The sequence below is a fragment of the Rattus norvegicus genome, chromosome 3, assembly GCF_036323735.1.
Source record: "Rattus norvegicus strain BN/NHsdMcwi chromosome 3, GRCr8, whole genome shotgun sequence".
NCBI classification, from domain to species: Eukaryota; Metazoa; Chordata; class Mammalia; order Rodentia; family Muridae; genus Rattus; species Rattus norvegicus.
The window spans coordinates 59,939,350-59,959,064 of NC_086021.1; the positions used below are offsets into that span (position 1 = coordinate 59,939,350).

Below are 19,715 nucleotides of genomic sequence, written 5' to 3' on the forward strand. Positions count from 1 at the left end.
GACTCATTACTTTCAATCAACCCTTCAGTTCTTATATCCCCCAGCATCTCTGAGTTTACTGACAGCTGGGAGAGGATGTAACAGCTAGAATCCTAGGCAAGGGTCTTTAGACCTTTTCTAGAAAGAATAATACCGCATTGCTAATGACATATACCTGCTTACTACTTTACCGTTCTGCTCTGGTTGCCATGGATACAGAAACAAAGTATGACATGGCATCTATTTATGACCACAGGGAAACATTCAATAAAACAGTCACTCCGGGCTGTGCATCAGCCTCTCAAGGCTCCTTCTGTCTGTGTCATTATCTTTTAAAGACACCAGTCATTTTCGATAAAGGACCCTTACCTTAATCATAAATTACAAGTTTAATAGCATTCCTAAAAAGAGATTATATCTAAAGAACATGATATTAAGGTCACATGTTATTTTAGATGATACAGTCCAGTACCAATCATGAGATAAGAATGTGGATGAAACTATATTATTTTCTATAAAGGGGGCAATTGCTCTCCCCCTAAAGAACAGATGATTAGGAATCTTTTAGGTGTGGACACCATGCAGCACCATGAAACCACACCAACGTAGATGACTTAGCTATATTCTTCATAAACAAGGCCATTAAGATTACATAGGACATCATTCAGAGAGAAGCTGTGTGTTTCTGGAACTTGACAAGTGTAGCAATCTGTGACCTGACTCACATCTGATGATGTTGCTCTGTATCAACTGAAATGAGGAATCTGAACTCTTCTGCCTGTGGTCATCATTTCCCAGAACTTTTTGGCACTTAAAATATTCATTGGCTTCCTTGTTAGTCTCATGGGAAGATATGATCCAGAATGGGATGCCTTTTAGCTACAAATGATCCCTGAGCAGGGAGCTTTGATTCTCCCAGACTAGAAAAGAGAAAGGAGTTACAATGAGAAAGTTTGAGTAAGAATATCGACTGTCTCAGTAAGAATTGAGAGTAGGCAGAAGCAGTGGTGAGTTTAAGTGTGTCCAGGGTAATTTAACGTCCCTCCAACCTCAGTTGGGAAACCTGAAGCAAAGTCGATTTTAAAATGAGGATAAAATTTGATACCACATCACATTCAGAGTTTAGTTTAAAATTACTAACCAACACATTCCAAACTCTAGGTTATCAAACCATAACAAATAAACTTTTATTATTATTATTATTATTATTATTATTATTATTATTAATTTGTTATTCATAGTATAGATTTCCCCTGAGAGTAGACCAGAATATATTCTTTCAATATGTATGCTGGGATAAAAAGGTGCTGTAAGCTGACTTTTAACTGCATACATGTATTGAATAAAGTATACTTTCATTTAAAGATTTGAATTTTTATATTTTTCATTTCCATAAATTGATATATTCTGATAAAAATGTAAAACCATTTGTACAATAATAAAAAACAGTAAATTTAAGAGTGTAGTGTAGCTCTTGAGTCACCCCAGTGCAGCCTAGGCTTGCCATGCGAGTTGGACGTGGTCCGGGCCCACCCTGATTTCTACTACTACTCGGCTTTTTGGTCAAGATGCCTGAGGAAGTGCACCATGGAGAGGAAGAGGTGGAGACCTTTGCCTTTCAGGCAGAAATTGCCCAGCTGATGTCCCTCATCATCAACACTTTCTACCCAAACAAAGAGATTTTCCTTCAGGAGTTGATCTCTAATGTTTCTGATGCCCTGGACAAGATTCGATGTGAGAGCCTGACTGACCCTTCCAAGTTGGACAGCGGGAAAGAGCTGAAGATTGACATCATCCCCAAACCTCAGGAGCGCACGCTGACTTTGGTGGACACAGGCATTGGCATGACCAAGGCTGACCTCATAAATAACTTGGGAACCATTGCTAAGTCTGGTACAAAGGCGTTCATGGAGGCTCTCCAGGATGGTGCAGACATCTCCATAATTGGGCAGTTTGTTGTCGGCTTCTACTCTTCCTACCTGGTGGCAGAGAAAGTGGTTGTGATCACGAAGCACAACGATGATGAGCAGTATGCCTGGGAGTCTTCTGCTGGTGGATCCTTCATCATCCGCGCAGACCACAGTGAGCCCATTGGCTGGGGTACCAAAGTGATCCTTCACCTCAAAGAAGACCAGACAGAGTACTTAGAGGAGAGGAGGGTCAAGGAAGTGTTGAAGAAACACTCGCAGTTCATAGGCTATCCCATCACCCTCTACTTGGAGAAAGAACGAGAGAAGGAGATCAGTGATGATGAGGCAGAGGAAGAGAAAGGGGAGAAGGAGGAGGAAGATAAGGAGGATTAGGAGAAGCCTAAGATTGAGGATGTGGGATCTGACGAGGAGGATGAGAGCAGCAAAGATAAGAAAAAGAAAACAAAGAAGATCAAGGAGAAGTACATTGACCAGAAAGAGCTGAATAAGTCGAAGCCCAACTGGATCAGAAATCCTGATGACATCACCCAAGAGGAATATGGTGAATTCTATAAGAGCCTCATCAATGACTGGGAAGACCACTTGGCAGTCAAGCACTTCTCTGTAGAAGGGCAGTTGGAATTCAGGGCATTGCTCTTCATTCCCCAGCGAGCTCCCTTTGACCTCTTTGAGAACAACAAGAAGAAGAACAACATCAAATTGTATGTCCATCGTGTGTTCATCATGGACAGCTGTGATGAGCTGATACCTGAGTACCTCAACTTCATCCATGGTGTGGTTGATTCTGAGGACCTGCCTCTGAACATCTCCTGAGAAATGCTCCAGCAGAGCAAGATCCTGAAAGTCATCTGCAAGAACATTGTGAAGAAGTGCCTTGAGTTCTTCTCTGAGTTGGCTGAAGACAAAGAGAACTACAAGAAATTTTATGAGGCATTCTCCAAGAATTTAAAACTTGGAATCCATGAGGATTCCACTAACCGTTGCCACCTCTCTGAGCTCCTTCACTACCATAACTCTCAGTCTGGAGATGAGATGACTTCCCTGTCAGAGTATGTGTCTCGCATAAAGGAGACACAGAAGTCCATCTACTATATCACTGGTGAGAGCAAAGAGCATGTGGCCAACTTTGCCTTCATGGAGCGTGTGTGGAAACAGGGCTTTGAGGTGGTGTACATGACTGAGCCCATTGAGAGTACTGAGTGCAGCAGCTCAAGGAGTTCGATGGCAAGAGCCTGGTCTCTGTGACCAAGGAGGTCCTGGAGCTACCAGAAGATGAGGAAGAGAAAAAGAAAATGGAGGAGAGCAAGGCAAAGTTTGAGAATCTCTGCAAACTCATGAAGGAGATCTTGGACAAGAAGATTGAAAGAGTGACTATCTCCAATAGGCTTGTGTCTTCACCCTGCTGCATTGTGACAAGCACCTATGGCTGGACAGCCAACATGGAACAGATCGTGAAGGCCCGGGCACTGCGAGACAACTCTACAATGGAATACGTGATGGCCAAGAAACACCTAGACATCAACCCTGACCACCCCATGGTGGAGACTCTGCTGCAGAAGGCTCAGGCAGACAAAAACGACAAAGCTGTCAAAGACCTGGTGGTGCTGCTGTTTGAGACTGCTCTGCTCTCCTCTGGCTTCTCACTTGAGGACCCCCAAACCAACTCCAACTGCATCTACCGCATGATTAAACTAGGCCTGGGCATTGATGAAGATGAGGTCACTGCAGAAGAGCCCAGTGCTGCTGTTCCTGATGAGACCCCCCCCCACTGGAGGGTGATGAGGATGCCTCTCGCATGGAAGAAGTGGATTAAAGGCTCCTGGGAAGCCCCCGCCCTCTGTATAGTATCCCTGTGGCTCCCCCAACAGCCTTAACTGGCCCTGACCCACCTGGCTCTCTGCTCATGTCTACAAGAATCTCTTCTATCCTCTCCTTGTGCCTTAAGACAGGAAGATCCCCCCACACACAATAGCAGGGTTGAGTGTTGTGTATTGTGTTTTTTTTGTTTGTTCTATTTTGTTCTGAAATCAAAAGTATGCAAAATAAAGAAGATGCAGTTTAAAAAAAAGAGTGTAGTGTATATGAGGAATTGAATATGGAGTTCCTTATATACATAGAGATTTGATTACTATTTAGTTCTTCTTATTTGATCCTGACTGATGGGAGAAAAAGAGCACATGGATAATTCGCTTCTTGTTATCTTAGTTAAAATGAATAAACTTTAGCTCAATCTCTATTAAACTCACTTCAGGCAATGGAAAACAGGAAACATGCTAAATCAGCAGTTTCAATATTTAGCTCTAGTTTTAATAAGTACTGATTATACTGATTATTACTGGTAAAAATATTTGGTTGGCAATTAGAAAAAGAGGAAGTTGTCGTGTGGGGGTGTGTGTGTGTGTGTAAGAGTGTATGATACAATTTCACTAAAGAAGATACATCTTACCAACATGTGTGATAGGAAAAGTTAAAGCATTTTGTTGTTATGTAGGTTGGAGATAGTGTGTCTTACAATGTGGTTCAATATATTAAACTTTCCGCCACAAAATGTGTAGGTCCAGACCTGGAAACTCTAAATAACAACTGAAAGCAACGATAGACTCTTGAGATACCCAACAATCAATGGACAAAGGAGACTGTGGCTTTGTAGAAAGTTCAGCAGGAGATTCAAGGTTGTGTCATAAGTCATAAGCATGTTTCGAGTGTAGAATGAGAAGTGGTCAGGAAAGTCTATCTTTGAAAATGAGCACCTTTCCTTTGGGCTTTTGAGCAGGAGTCATGCATAGGCATGGAGAAGGCTCTGTAAACCCTAGACTCTAGGTACATTATTGATGTAGTAATGCACATATGCATCCAAATCCTCACAAATTGCTCCAAGACTAAGACGGTGCTAAAGACTCACTACCAAATGCATGCTGTGTAGCATAACTCAGCAGCTATTTTCATATATTTACTTCATTACACCCAAAGTAAGTTTCATTGGTCTCTTACTATCAGTGATACTTCAAAAAAGCACAGAATGACACTTGTGGATCAATACAAGATAGATATGAAGGAAACCCTATAATCTTCAAATCAAAAAATTTGTTACATATATGGACTAATATGCCAAGGATTTTTACCATGATAAGCCAAGAATTCTAAAATAATTGATCCTAAAAATGAGATTATTTATCAGGACCAAAACTAATTAATCTTGTTTTATTTTTTTATTTCATAAAAGAAAACCATGTTTTTCTCATTTCTACCCATTTCTCTTCTTCATCTAATTTCTAGTATCACAAAACAGCCTCTCTAATTTATGATCTCATCTCCAATGTTTTGGTACATACTTATGTACATATGTACACACACACACACACACACACACACACACACAGAGAGAGAGAGAGAGAGAGAGAGAGAGAGAGAGAGAGAGAGAGAGAGAACACTCCATTTAGTTTTGCTTTATGTACATGTATTTAGGAACATCTTGGAATTTGGTAGACTATCATCTGCAAACTATTATCCCTTTGAAATGCAACTTTTGTCCTGCTATTTGACCATAGTGGAGACTGAATATTCTAGCTAAGCCATCACAGTATACAGTGTACACAGCAACAATCCATTTTCAAATGGAAGTGGTATATGCATGACTGGGCCCAAGCAAGTACTGAAGGTAGGAACTGGTTACATGAAAGATATCTTCTCTATCGGATCTACCCACATCACAATGCCATCTATTCTCAAGTGTGTACTTATAGTCATATAGAGCACGTCCTATGATGGATTGACTGAGGAAGAGAAAACATGTTTGGTTTACAGACAGCTCTACCTGTTATACAGATATCACCCAGAAGTGGACAGCAACATTAAACCCTGAGACAACTCAGAAAGACACCAGTGAATAGAAAGATCCATATAGGGTAGAACATTGGGTAGTACAAATGATAGTACATTTTGGTCAGAAAGAGAAATGGTCATATATGCTCATGTTAATTGATCCATGTCAGTGGATTGCCTGGATGATCAGAGACATAGAAAGAGCCTGATTGGAAAACTGGGGAGAAAACCATCAGGAGATGAGTTATATGAATAGTTGTTTTCAAAAGGACAAAGGATGTAAAGAGACTTGTATCCCATGAAAATGCTAATCAAAACATGACTTCAGCAGAGGAACAGCTCAATAATCAAGTGCATAGGATGATCCATTCTGTTGACAGTCAGGCTGTTTCTTCAGCTATTCTTCTCATTATCCAATGGGCCCATGAACAAAGTGGCTATGGTGGCAGAGATGGATGTTATGCATGGGCTCAACAACATGGACTTCCACTCGCTAAGGCTGATATTGCTACAGTTTCTGCTGGCTGGTGTCATATCTGGCAAGAGCAGAAACCAATTCTGAGCCCTAGATATGACACTTTTCACAGGGTAACAAGTTAATGACCTGGTGGTTTGTTGACTACTTTGAACCACTCCCTCTCTGAAAAGGAAAATGATTTGTCCTTATTGAAATACATATTTATTTTGGTTATGCCTTTGCATTTTCTAAACATAACTACTACTTGTGGACTTACTTTACCATCATGATATTCCTCTGACTAAGGAACTAACTTTACAACCAAAGAAGTGCAGCAGTAGGCCCATGATCACATAATTTACTGTTCTTCCATGTTCCCCATTATCCTGAAGACTCTGGCCTGATAGAAAGATGGCCTTTTGAAGACATGGCTATAGCACCAATTAGATGGCAGCAGTCTAGGAGGATGGGGCAAGGTTCTCTAGAAGGTGGTATATGCTTTGATTTAGCACCCCATATATGCTATGGTTTCTCTCATAGCCAGGATTCACAGGTCCATAAACGAAAGGGGAAAAGGAGAACCAGCTACACTCATAATTATATGTAGTGATCCACTAGGGAAAAATGTCTCCTGTTTATGGGCCAGGGTAATACTGATTTTAAATATTTTACTCCAGAGGGGGAGCACCCCAGCTTGGAAATATAACAAGCATTCCTTTGAACTAGAAGCTCAGACATTCCCCCTGGACACTTGGGTTTCCAATGCTCTTAAGCCAACAGCCTAAGAAAGAAGAGGTGATTGTTAGAAAAGGTGATTGATGCAGGTTTCAAGGAATATATTTTATGACTCTTTTTGGTTGTCAAAGTGACAACATCTGGATTTAAGTAAAGCCCGTGTTGTTGGGTGACTTCTGAGAAAATTAAAATCCTTTAAATTAGCAAGATTCACTTTTAATCCAGATTATTTGATGCACCTTTAATCCAGTCCTTTTGACGTGAGAAGATTGGCCTTTCTTCTGAAACAGTTTCTGGTAGTATCTATATAAAGCATAAGGAAGAAGAATGTTTGCTTCTTTGCCTAATTACTCTCACTGGCAAGTTCATCCTTCACTGGCACTAGAGCCTACTTCTTCAGGATTACAGCATAATCTGAAGATCAACTGAGACATTGCAAACCAAACAATTCTTGAACATTCGATTTGTAGATAGCAGTTGTTGGATTATCTGGACCACAGTCTGTAAGCTATTCTAATAAATTTCCTTTATAAATCTATATTTATATCTATAACAACTTTATCTATATCTACATTTCTATCTATATCATCTATATCTGTACCTAGGGAGTACTTTTATATAGTATTAAAATAATATATATGGGGAGAGAGAGAGAGGTATAGATATAGAATAGACTTACAGATTCATTCTATCAATTCTGGTCTTCTAGAACAGTGGTTCTTAACGTGTGCTTTGTGACCCCTTTGGTGGTTGAATAACCCTTTTGCATGTCACCTATGGCCATCAGAAAACATAGATATTTACATTATGATTCATAAAAATAGCAATAATTACAGTTGAAAATAGCAACACAAATAATTTACTGTTTTTATGGTATATTTTTAATGTCACTACAACATGAGGAACTGTATTAAAGTGTCATAGAAATAGGAAGTTTGAAAACCATTGCTTTAGAGAATGCTGACTAGAACTAGGCTCATACCTCAAGTTCTGGAAAGCAACCAAAGTCAAGAGCAATGGCTTATATTATTTTGGGAGTCTTTTGGACAATTGTGAGTAACAAACAGGAAGAGATTTACCATACCTGACTCTGGGATTTTCCTTAGATAGTCTATGGCTCTTGAAGGGAGCCATGTGGTGCAACTCTCTTTTCTGTCTATCTCTCTGTCTCTGTCTCTATCTGTCTCTCTCTGTGTCTCTTTTTGTGTGTGTTTAAGTAATGCTTATTATATAATATGCTTCTTACATTTTTTCAAGCATCCTTAGTGCTAGTTAATTTTCTTTCTTCTCCCTTCCTCTTATTTCACTCCCATCATTCATCCCTAGCTAAAGAACTCAATTTTCTCCCTTTTTGCTTTATAGGACCTGTGTTCTACTGATCTCTATATCTCCTTCTCCCCTGAGTTAAGATGTTCTAGAAACTGCATTTACAATAGCACTGCAGCAAAGAAATGTCAGATTTGCAGAATATTTCCTAATACTGACCTAGTGTGATAATGAGTAAAATAAATTTCTCCAATACTTTGCTTTCTGTAGATTCATAAATTTTTATAGTTACTATTTTCTGAGGATAATATACTTTTCTGTGTTATTTTTCTTTCCTGTTTCTCTAGCTACTTATCATTTTTCATAAGCATGTAAGAACATAATATTGCACAAAAGAGGTTTATGTACAATCTTAAATACATAAAATTAGTTTAATATCACATACTTTTCAAATATTTATATTTTATATAGCATATATTAGCATCATAAAATTTTTTTCCATGGGTAAGAGGGTTTTAGATCCATCATAAACCTTAAAAGTTTTTCACACTCTAAGTTATTTTTTGTTATATATAAGCAACTGCTTTTACTTTTTAAATAATTTTAAACATTTAAGTAATCAAAAAGGAGTTGTAATTTTACATAGGTTTATAAACTATTTTGATCATTTTCTCCTCCTATTCAGCTCTCCTAGGTTATCTGCTTCATATTTTTCTAGAACCATTGTTTAATCCAACACACTCCCCTCCTTTCAGTTATTTTTTTAATTATAAAACGGAGGATCAAAATGTGAATGCTTCACTCCTTCTCTAAAAGGGGAACAAGAATACCCTTGGCAGGGAAGAGAGAGGCAAAGATTAAAACAGAGACTGAAGGAACTCCCATTCAGAGCCTGCCCCACATGTGGCCCATACATATACAGCCACCCAATTAGACAAGATGGATGAAGCAAAGAAGTGCAGACCGACAGGAGCCGGATGTAGATCTCTCCTGAGAGACACAGCCAGAATACAGCAAATACAGAGGCGAATGCCAGCAGCAAACCACTGAACTGAGAATAGGACCCCCGTTGAAGGAATCAGAGAAAGAACTGGAAGAGCTTGAAGGGGCTCGAGACCCCATATGTCCAACAATGCCAAGCAACCAGAGCTTCCAGGGACTAAGCCACTACCTAAAGGCTATACATGGACTGACCCTGGACTCTGACCTCATAGGTAGCAATGAATATCCTAGTAAGAGCACCAGTGGAAGGGGAAGCCCTGGGTCCTGCTAAGACTGAACCCCCAGTGAACTAGACTGTTGGGGGGAGGGCGGCAATGGGGGGAGGGTTGGGAGGGGAACACCCATAAGGAAGGGGAGGGGGGGAGGGGGATATTTGCCCGGAAACCAAAGAATTATTATTAAGTATTAAAAAAAACACTGGAATTAAGTAAGAATTGTTTGTATATGCATTAATGTTAGGTTATTGCTACATCAAGGCCAATTTGCCAGTGACTATACTACTGAAGAAAATTGACACTCCTCTAATGAACATTAGCTACAAATAGCTATGGGGTCTAATTGATCCTCACAACAATCATTCTGAAAAATTGACGGACTTAATTTTGTGCGTTATTTGTGTAGTAACCATATCTTTCTTGAATTTATGAATGAAATAACCATTTCATATTAATAATACAGTGCTTACATCATGTATTCATAACCCATGTCTTACATTCTTTCCAACTCCTCTTCCATGATGCTCCCTGAGTCTTTTGAAGAAGCAGACTACAGTTGTTTTTCTAGGTTGATAATAGTCACATATTCTCTGATCATTTACTAATCATGAGCTTCTTCATTACCTGATGCCTACTGTACAAGATGCTTCTCTGGCTAAGGACACGAACATAATCTATAAGTATAAAAATAAATATGTACAACATTCATGGTTTCCTCCTTAGGGCCAGTGACCTTCTGAGTGTTATGGACAAGATTTGACTTCATCTGTAGAATGTATCTCAAATTCCCAAAGAAAATTATTGGTTGTCCATAAGAATCATGAGACTATTGTACAGATGTGCATATCCTGCCTTTTGGTCAATATTGTAGACTTCAGGGTCCATTGCAGAGTAAGTGTATTGATTGACATCTCTATCAGCATCCTGCATGGTACCATCCAGAACTATGAAACATAACCAACAGGAAGGGAATTTTCACTGAGTTCCAGCTTAATTTCTTTGTGTTTTGCAATCAAACTATGGAGCATCTTCAGCAATAGAATCTTATCATCAAATTCTGATGGGCAGCAAAGAGCAACAACAATATTCTTCATTTTTGTGGAGGCTTTCCTGAGGTACAACTCATAAGGCGGTAACCTATGCTTCACATCATCCTTTTCAAATATCCCATGGTTTCAGGTAGCCATGAGTGCAATTCAAATTATTTTATTTTAGTTTTAAAAATTAACCTACAAGGTAATGGGTTTCTGCGATGGAATTCCATATGTCCTTAGTTTCATTCAAGCCCTCTCAACTCTCTCATCTCTACAACTTAATTATTCCCAGATTTTTTTGTGGGCACTATGACTTAAGTTTAGACCCCACTCATGTTAGTTAAATGCTCCACCATCAGCTATATTCTCCAGCTATACAGTCTTTTTAAGGATTAACTGTTTAGCCTATAGTTTAGAGCTCCAAATTGTTTTGTTTCTTACAGAATTCATTGCCTCAGAATTCTTTAGAAAACCAAAACCTCTGAGTTGACCTTTCTAATTATGCTGCATCTGACATCTAAATTAAGAAGAACCCACAGAATAATGGAGTATGCTGATCATAGACAAAATAAGAAAACTAATTTTACATTTAGTCCATTATAACCCTCATGAAACATTAATAGTTGATGTTTTAAATAACATTTTATTGCTACTAACACAAAACTATAAAATTTGTAATTTCAGGTAGAATTTCTGTAATCCGTGTTGAAATTTCCTGTGTATTTTGAAAAGAATTGTTTTGCCAAGATTAGCTAAAATCATAGACAAAGGAGAATTATAGTACATGTAAGGGTATGGTTACTGAAACCTTGAAAAGACAAATATCCTACAGTTATAAGTCTGCTGAAAACATAGTAAAAATTACAAGATGCCCTTAAACTACTAAATAAATGATTATTCAAATGTAGAGAATTGGTGATAATGGGAGAGGACAGTTGTTAGGGGAGCTCTTCTGTCTACAGACTTCAATATTAGCATATGCGTGCTTCATAAAGCTGGTGTCACATAGGAAAGCAAGGTCAGCATATAAGCATTTGATGATGGGGTTTGTTAAATCAAAGCTTCACTATAGTCTTCTATGGGAGATCTTGTTCTTATATTTGGATGCTAAACAAAATGACAGCAAGATGATGCAGCTTTTGCAAGATAAACAGAGAGGATTTGAAACCTGGACAGGATCTGGAAATTTCCAGAGACACCTCTGCTAAACAGTGTGCTTTGTAAACCAAATATTATTTTATTAGCTCAGTTTTCTCTTTTCAGGTGTTTTCTTACACTGCTGACAAAGAAATCCGAACTGATGACTTGTGCCTGGATGTATCCAGACTCAGTGGGCCTGTAATCATGTTAAAATGCCACCACATGAGAGGGAATCAGCTGTGGGAGTATGATGCTGAGGTATGATATTCCCTATGACTTATTTGTACTGAATAGTTAACCTCAATTATTCCAAAAAAGCCAAAGCATAAATGTATTTTTGTATAACTATATGTAGATAACTTTAGGGTGGTATATCATATAAATTAGATTTTGTCAAATTATTCCATTATTAAGAAAATAACTTTATATGGGTAAATATTGTGATCTTTATATATATTTCCAATGTAAAGTCAGCAAATTATGCTTCTATGATATGTGTGTATAAATATCTACATAGAGGAAAATATTGCAATACGTTCATATTTTTAAGTTTTGCAATATAATATCTGGTATTTATGATGCTCGATCTAACATTTAAAAGATCTAATGAGATTAATAAGATGTATTTTTAGAAAAATATTAGAAGCAATCAAATTCTATTTAACATACTGAATGATAGCTAGAGTTGAATTCACTAATCAGGGATAAAGATATAGCAAATCAATTCCTTCTCAGTATATCACGACCTTATGGTGGAGAGCAAGGTAGCAAAACAACAAAATTACAGTGAGAATTTAGTTAGACCATGTGCAAATATTAGTTCAGCCATCAGGTGGAGCTAATAAAAAAGAAATATGTTCTGTATTAAGCCTCAGAAATGCCTTAATTTTTTTTCCTTTCTCTTGCTTGAGCAAGATGGATTGGTCATCATGTCACCTCTTAGACATCATTAAATGGCAACTGATGAATTGGTCATCATGTCACATTTTAGACATCATTAAATGGCAACTGATACAAGCACAATCTTATGAGATAAAAATATAATAGAAATAAAGACACTGTACAATGAAGCTACTCACAAAAGCACAACATTTTGTTAAAGAAATATTGTCTCTGTGTTTCTGATATTGTTGCTATAACGAGATCTGGTGAAGCACATCTTGCATACTAATTTATTCTCCACCCATTTGTGGACTCATATCTTGAATAGAAAGCATATCAACTTGTACAGAACCAAAGTATGTGCAGGCTAATTTTGGGCCTAAATTTTGTCCTCTGCCAGGCTCTGAGGACACCAGATATTTTTTCTGTGACACAAAGGCAAACATATCGAATCTGTCAATGTTGCATTAACGACCTCTCTGTTGACATCTTTCCTTATCTGGCCTCTATGTTGGTTTCCTGAACCATGGTCTGTTATCAACACCATTTGTGTTGAGTCTCCTGAAGACCACATCCCTACCAAATACAATGGAATCTGGGCATTTAATCAAAATCTGCCTCTTCTATGAGGAAGAGAACAGATAAGCATGAGTCCTGTGAATAATATCTTTTTAAAATAAAACATTGTACTGTTGTTACTTAATTTCTTTCCAATCCATATGTATTTATTAGATTTTTTCCTAAAATTAAGAAGAGACATGCATATTAAGAAAGAAGAAGGACTGTGTATTTTATAAATTTGGTTTTAGTATAATACTTCAATCTTTAAAGTTGTCTGAAGCTCTTGGGTAAACATAGTATCTGTATTCACAATTTAAATTCCTTCATTCTGAAAACATTGCTGATCATATTTATTTTCTTTCAGTTACACTTATATTGAATACTAAGTAATTGTTAAAGAAAAATGAACGTACATAATTTCACAACTAAGTCAGTTTTGCACACTTCTTATCTTGTAATATATTTCTTCTGCAGCACTTCATAGAACTCTTAACTTTGAGATATGTTAAGCCTTTGAGGTCCTCCCAGAATGCTGACAACATGCCATTCTGTTTAAGGATTTTTATTGAAAACAAGTAATCTCATATCAAAAGCATGTGTCATCATTTAATTCCCTCTTATGTTTATGCATTAGAAACTCTACTGAAAAAAATGACACCACTGCCTGTTAAAAAACACAGACCAAAAAAATGTATGTCAGACTAGAGAGATGGTTCGGCAGGTAAAAATGCTTCATATACAAAGTCTGGCATCTGGAGCTCCAATGCTAGAACACATAGAAAGTTGGAAAGAAACAACCAACTCTGTAAAACTGTCCTCAGATGTCTACCCATGTGTTATGATGCGCATGACCCCACAGAGTTTTCACAGACCCATACATGTGTGTGTGACAGCTCACAACTCTCTCTCTCTCCTCTCTCTCTCTCTCTCTCTCTCTCTCTCTCTCTCTCTCTCTCTCTCGCTCTCCTGCTCTCTCGCTCTCTTGCTCTCCCTCCCTCTCTCCCTCTCTCCCTCTCTCTCTCCCTCCCTGCTTCCCTCCTCTTTCTCCCCCATTCACATGATAGTGAATAAAAGTATTGAAAAATGTAACCATGTAAGAATGGTAGAATAATAGATTAACATCTCTACCATTTAAAAGTTAACTTTAAAATTGGATTCGGTTTTGTGGTAACTAAAAAGGATAGAATGTGATTATGGAAGTAAAGTACCTTCATGACTCCCTTTACTTGCATTTGAAAACCTTTCTTTGCACAGCATATTTTAATAACTGCTGTAAGCAGTGATTCTAGAGCTAGCTAAATCTTTTGGGACTTATTAGAAATATAGAATTTAACACATGATGTTTTAACAATTAAATCCAAGTTTCTGTTTTTTTAAATATCTGGGTTATTCATATACACATTACAGTTTGATCTGTTCTCTCGACAGTGATGAGTAAATTTCAATTTTTGAGGGGCAGGTGGGGATTATTTAATTTTATGTGTACGTTTGTCAGATGGCAATCTAAGTATGCAGTTCACATTGAGGTCAGAAGAGGGTGACAATCTCCTGGGACTGTAGTGACAAGTAGTTGTGAACTGCTAAATGGGTTCTGGGAATTAAACACCATCCCCCTTTCAGAGCAGCCAATTTTCTTAACTTCTGAGACTTCTCTCCAGGTCTCTTTTTTTATAGACTCTTGGAAAGCAATGTGAATTTAGGACAAAAACTACTTTGGAAAATGCAAGCAAGGCCTTTCAGTGACCCAAGGGAAAGAAAAGAAACAAACAAATGAGAAAAGCTGAGTGTGAGAAGTCCTCGCTCAGAGGCTCTACTCTCTCATTCTAACAGTGGAAGCTACAAAGACTTGCTTGCTCCCTCTTTAATTCAGTTCTTTGTCCTTTACTGGCAAGGATAAAATTCCTCTTCTTTGAGAAACCTCTGAGGTGGTGCAGTTTCCAGTCAGAATAAAAACTGGTAGAGTTCACGAAATTACAGAGCTGAAACGAACCTTAAACTCCACTCCTTTGAGCTTTGTCAGGACAAAGCTAAAAGCACAAAGATTACCTCTCTGGGAGCAGAGCTAGAATTCAGGTCCTAATAAAGTTTTCAAAGAAAGCTAGTTACTAGTCCAATTGTGACTCTCACAGTGTGAACTGTTGAAATATTCCAACACCTTCTCTGATACTGCCTTTTAGTATTAGAAAAGGAAGTGTCATAAATAGGACAGAGCTGTTAGAACACACGGAGCAGCAGGGGCCTCTAAGCATGGAGTCTCTCTGGCTGGTTCAGTTTGTTATCTGCTAAGAAGAACAAAGAGAAAGAAGGAAACGAAGATAACAGAATACTTTGATTTCCCCTTTTCCTTAGGCCGTTCTTGCCACAATCTTATACAGCTATTGTTATTCTCTGTATCTTTAATTAAGCCTTGTCAGTGTGTGTATCAAGGTGTCTAGCACTAAATCAGACAATTTTCCCCAATACTAATTTGCCTCCTGTTGTAACTGAAATATTACAAATAATTAGATGCTTTCATTGATGAGGATCATTTAAACTGAAAGGAGAGTGGGACCACGTTGCAATCAAACGGCAACAACCATTTGTAATAGCAGATTGCATTCATATATGGACGTCTCTTTTCCTTAATCATAAGAAAGTCCATCTGCGGGAAACAATCTCTTTTAAAATGCAAACAGCCCTACACTTGCTTTATCATAATACTGGCCAGGAAACTTGAGGAAAATGTCTTCATAATGTAATTAATATATAAATTTTCTTTTAAATGATTAAAGCTGAATATGCATTGATTAAAAATGTCTATCTCTGCCTAAAAGATTTCCATACAGATTTTTTGACTTGCCTAATTAGATATGCAAGATATATTGTAATTAAAAAATTACAGCCCTTTCTCCTTCTGTCCTTCATCTACTTCCATGTCCCCTCCCTACAAACCTCCTCACTCCCTTCTAAATTATATATATATATATATATATATATATATATATATACTCTCCTTTATATCTGGCCTCTCTGATTTGTTGTTTTTACCAGCACTGCAGGATACATTTGGTATAGAATTTCAATGAAAATATCTCATATTTCAGTACCATAGCCTACTTGTTTCCATCAAGTTCAAACAAAGAAAGAAAATGATACATTTCCCAGCACCAGGCACTTATGTTTTTTTTATTAGTGCCTTGTTCGTCCATTGTATTTATTTATTTATTTATTTATTTTTATTTGTTTGTATACTGTTTCAACATCATAGATGTGCTCAAATCTATTCCAAATTTACACTTTCCTGCAATATGTGTGCTTAATCACATTTCTTTTTTAACATCCAGGCAGCTACATACAGTGAAGCAATCTAATTTTAGATCAGAGCACTTCTGCCTAACAAACACTGTTCCACAAAGAGAAAACGGGAGCCAAATATGATGCTAAAAATAAGTCCTCCTTTGCACATGACTGAGCAACTCAGCTGAGAGACCACTTGTTATACATTCTGTCCATATGAAATGAATCCAGAGGTTGACATCTCTTGAAATTACCAAAACCACCTAGGCTTGTGTTAAATCATTCTTAACCAAACTTTTTTATTTGCTCTTATCAGAAAGCAGGTAAATGGGAATATAATTTTAAGGTAAGTGGTTTATGATTATAACCCTCCCAGATTTCTGTGTAGAATTTCTAAAAAACAATAGCTCAATTTACCTTTGGGTGGTGGTGTCTCTTAGATTAGTACTACCTTTCCATGGCCCCAGTGACCCATAGCTTTGATTTCTTGTTAGAATCAGTTAAATGGTAATTTCAGTAGATTATGTTGCATTTACATCCTCTCTTGAACAATTACATTTGATTCTTAACTTGTAGTGTTCTGATTGTGTAGTGTGTACTCTGAAGATATTGCACTAAACCTTTCAATAGCAACATTTTGAGATGACATCTTAGCCATGTACTATTTAGTATTTTGTCTAGATGTTTTGAAACCTATGATTTATTAAGCTAAACTAATATAATAACCTAAGGTCAGTCATACTTATCTTTCTGTCTAAAAAGGAGGAATTCTATTGTTATTTTTGTTTGTTTTGTTTTGTTTTCCTAGACAGTTTCTCTGTGTAACAGCTCTGGCTGTCCTAGAACCTTCTTTGTACAACTTGTTGGCCCAATCTTAGAAATCCACATGCCTCTGCCTCCCGAGTGCTGGGATTAAAGTGTGTGTCGCCACACCAGGATTGAATTTATTGTTCTCAGTTTACTTCCAGTAAACTGCAGTTTCTATAGTCATTTCTGGCATGAACCATGTAGCCAACTGTATGTGTACATCAAAATATCAAGCTGTTTTTTTTTAAATAGTAGTTTTAATACAAGTGTTATATTGTTTTGTTTCATGAGGAAAATTGTTTTATTAGCCTGATTCCAATTAGCTGTAGCTACACATTTGGAGAGTAGATTTTTTCAGTAGTTCATGGCTTATCAAATACAAATATATCACCAAAAAAGCCACAACCTTGTCTTACATATACTTAGACATTGTGACTAGCATTCTGCAAATGAAAATGAATCAAAATCCCCAACATTTTAGAACAGCATGTTTAAGTAATATTATATTATACATAAAAGATAATACTAGATTCTGGCTCATATAACTCTGTTTAATAATCAGAGATTTGTTTTTTGGTTTTTTTTGTTTCCTGTTTTTTTGTTTTTTCTATAAGCCATACATGACTGAGAACAGTGTTTGTTGTTCCAAAGTATCCAGCGTCAAATACCAGCACCCATATGGCAGTCCACAACTGTCTATAGCTTCAGTTCCAGGAGATCTGACACCATCCCACAGACATACATAAAGGTAGAACACCAATGTAAAGAAAATTTTAAAAATCTGAAAATTAAGAAACCCCATTGATAAGACTGCAAGATGCATGGGAGCCTGCCTGTCACATTGCACCAAAACCTTATTTGCAGTGACAACCTCATAAGGAAGCATTCATTGAAGAATTTGCACAGGACTTAAACAAAACGCTCAAAGAATTAATAAAAATATTTAGGAAAAAAACATGTGTAGGCTATATAAAAACACATGAGATGTTACATAAACAAAGTAAAAATACAGAGAGCCCATGAAAAATAATCATTAAATTAACCATGGGAATTAGAAGCCTAAAAATAGTTCTTGTATTCCTTTTCTTTTTTCCCTTTCATTCTTTCAGTGAAGCAATAAAGTAAAAGGTTAAAAACCAATAGATAAATGGTGCAGATTCAATGGAACTGACTCTGTACCTCTCATTTACTACACAACAGCTGTTATTATTACTAATTATATTTAATTGTTTATGCCTTTCATTTAATAACTAATCTAAGATTCAATAAAAAGAAATTATAGTCATGACAGATGTTAAGAAGTATTTATCAAAGAATTATCTGCAATGGCTCTGAATCATAGTGACATTTATATCAAATGAAAGATTTAAGTTGATTTCAAAAATCTATTTCATTTAACACCTCTATCGTATTAAGATTAATGATAGGAAGTATTCCCATAATAAAAACGAAAGGGGAATATTTAATTCAATGACTTCAATCTCATTGATAGACATGTGAATAATTAGTAAAGTACAAACCACATAAGTCAACCATCTTCTCCTGTAGCAGAAAGATTTGGAAAACTTAATATATTTTTTTTCTGTCAAGTAAATAAAAACTAAACACATTATTTTGGAAGAGAAAGAAATATTTGTTTAAGATTTTTAATTTTTCTCTTGGTTTCTAGCTTTGAAAAAGTGTTACATAGAATATTTTTTCATTTTTGTGATCATTATAAGCCTTTTTGAAGAAAATGAAATATGTATATTATATCAGTGACATGGTATTGTTTTTTCTTGGCTCTGATCTCTTAAGCAAAAATCTGTTTCACTATTTTTTGGCTGGGGATAATAGTGTAATCTATTTTTTCTCTTTAATTATGTATGAAAGTTTCAATTTCTAACAAGAAAGTCTTGTGTATTAAGAAGATATTTTCTAAAAAGAGTTTTAAACAATGAAAAATTAATTGAGCAGTAGATGATGTGCAGTGTGAACAATGTAGATATATTACATTTAGTTAAGATAACTGGTCAAACTGTTACCATCAGCATCATTTCATAGGTAAGACATGATGCTTTTTAATGCTACCTTTGCTGGAATTGGAAGTCACTATATATCATTTATGTGTAGAGGGCAACCCTTGGAAAGACAAACCTAGTAATTGCACCCATCATGTTGCCCACATTGGAGTTACTTCAATAAAATTTATTTTATTCATTGGCCTTACTAAGTGTTTAGATTAACAAAATTATTTAGTATTTTTCCGGGCTGACCCTGGAGTTGAATATACATGTAAATGTAAATGTATGTGTATGTGTGTATTCATGTATGTGTGTATGCATTTATCTGTAAATATAGATTAGATATAGATTGTAGATATTTATATCCATAAGTATATAGAGATATAGAGATTCATAGATATAGAGATGTAGAGATGTATTATATATATACAGATATATATATATATATATATATATAGAGAGAGAGAGAGAGAGATGATATAGATATAGAGATACATAGATATATAGATGATATATAGAAATAAATTTTGACCTTGTTCTGGGAAATGAAATACAGTCAGATATGAAATTACATTCAAAGGAGATTTGATCTTTCCCTTCCCTGT

The 19,715-nt window shown here is 36.6% G+C and overlaps 1 protein-coding gene and 1 pseudogene across 9 annotated transcripts in view; both read left to right on the top strand.

The window, feature by feature from the left end:
- Positions 1-19,715, top strand: part of Galnt13 (polypeptide N-acetylgalactosaminyltransferase 13) — a 657,006-nt gene that overhangs the window by 626,722 nt on the left and 10,569 nt on the right. For 7 of the 9 annotated variants that reach the window (XM_063283608.1, XM_017591676.3, XM_017591674.3 and 4 more), the window contains one exon: positions 11,705-11,839. In XM_063283608.1, coding sequence (XP_063139678.1) covers positions 11,705-11,839 — 135 coding nt within the window. Of the gene's footprint in view, positions 1-11,704; positions 11,840-16,347; positions 16,575-16,616; positions 16,647-19,715 lie in introns of those variants that run through there. The other 2 variants (XM_017591675.3, XM_063283610.1) reach the window with 2 other exon arrangements.
- Hsp90ab1-ps23 (heat shock protein 90 alpha family class B member 1, pseudogene 23) lies at positions 1,468-3,723 on the top strand (annotated as a pseudogene).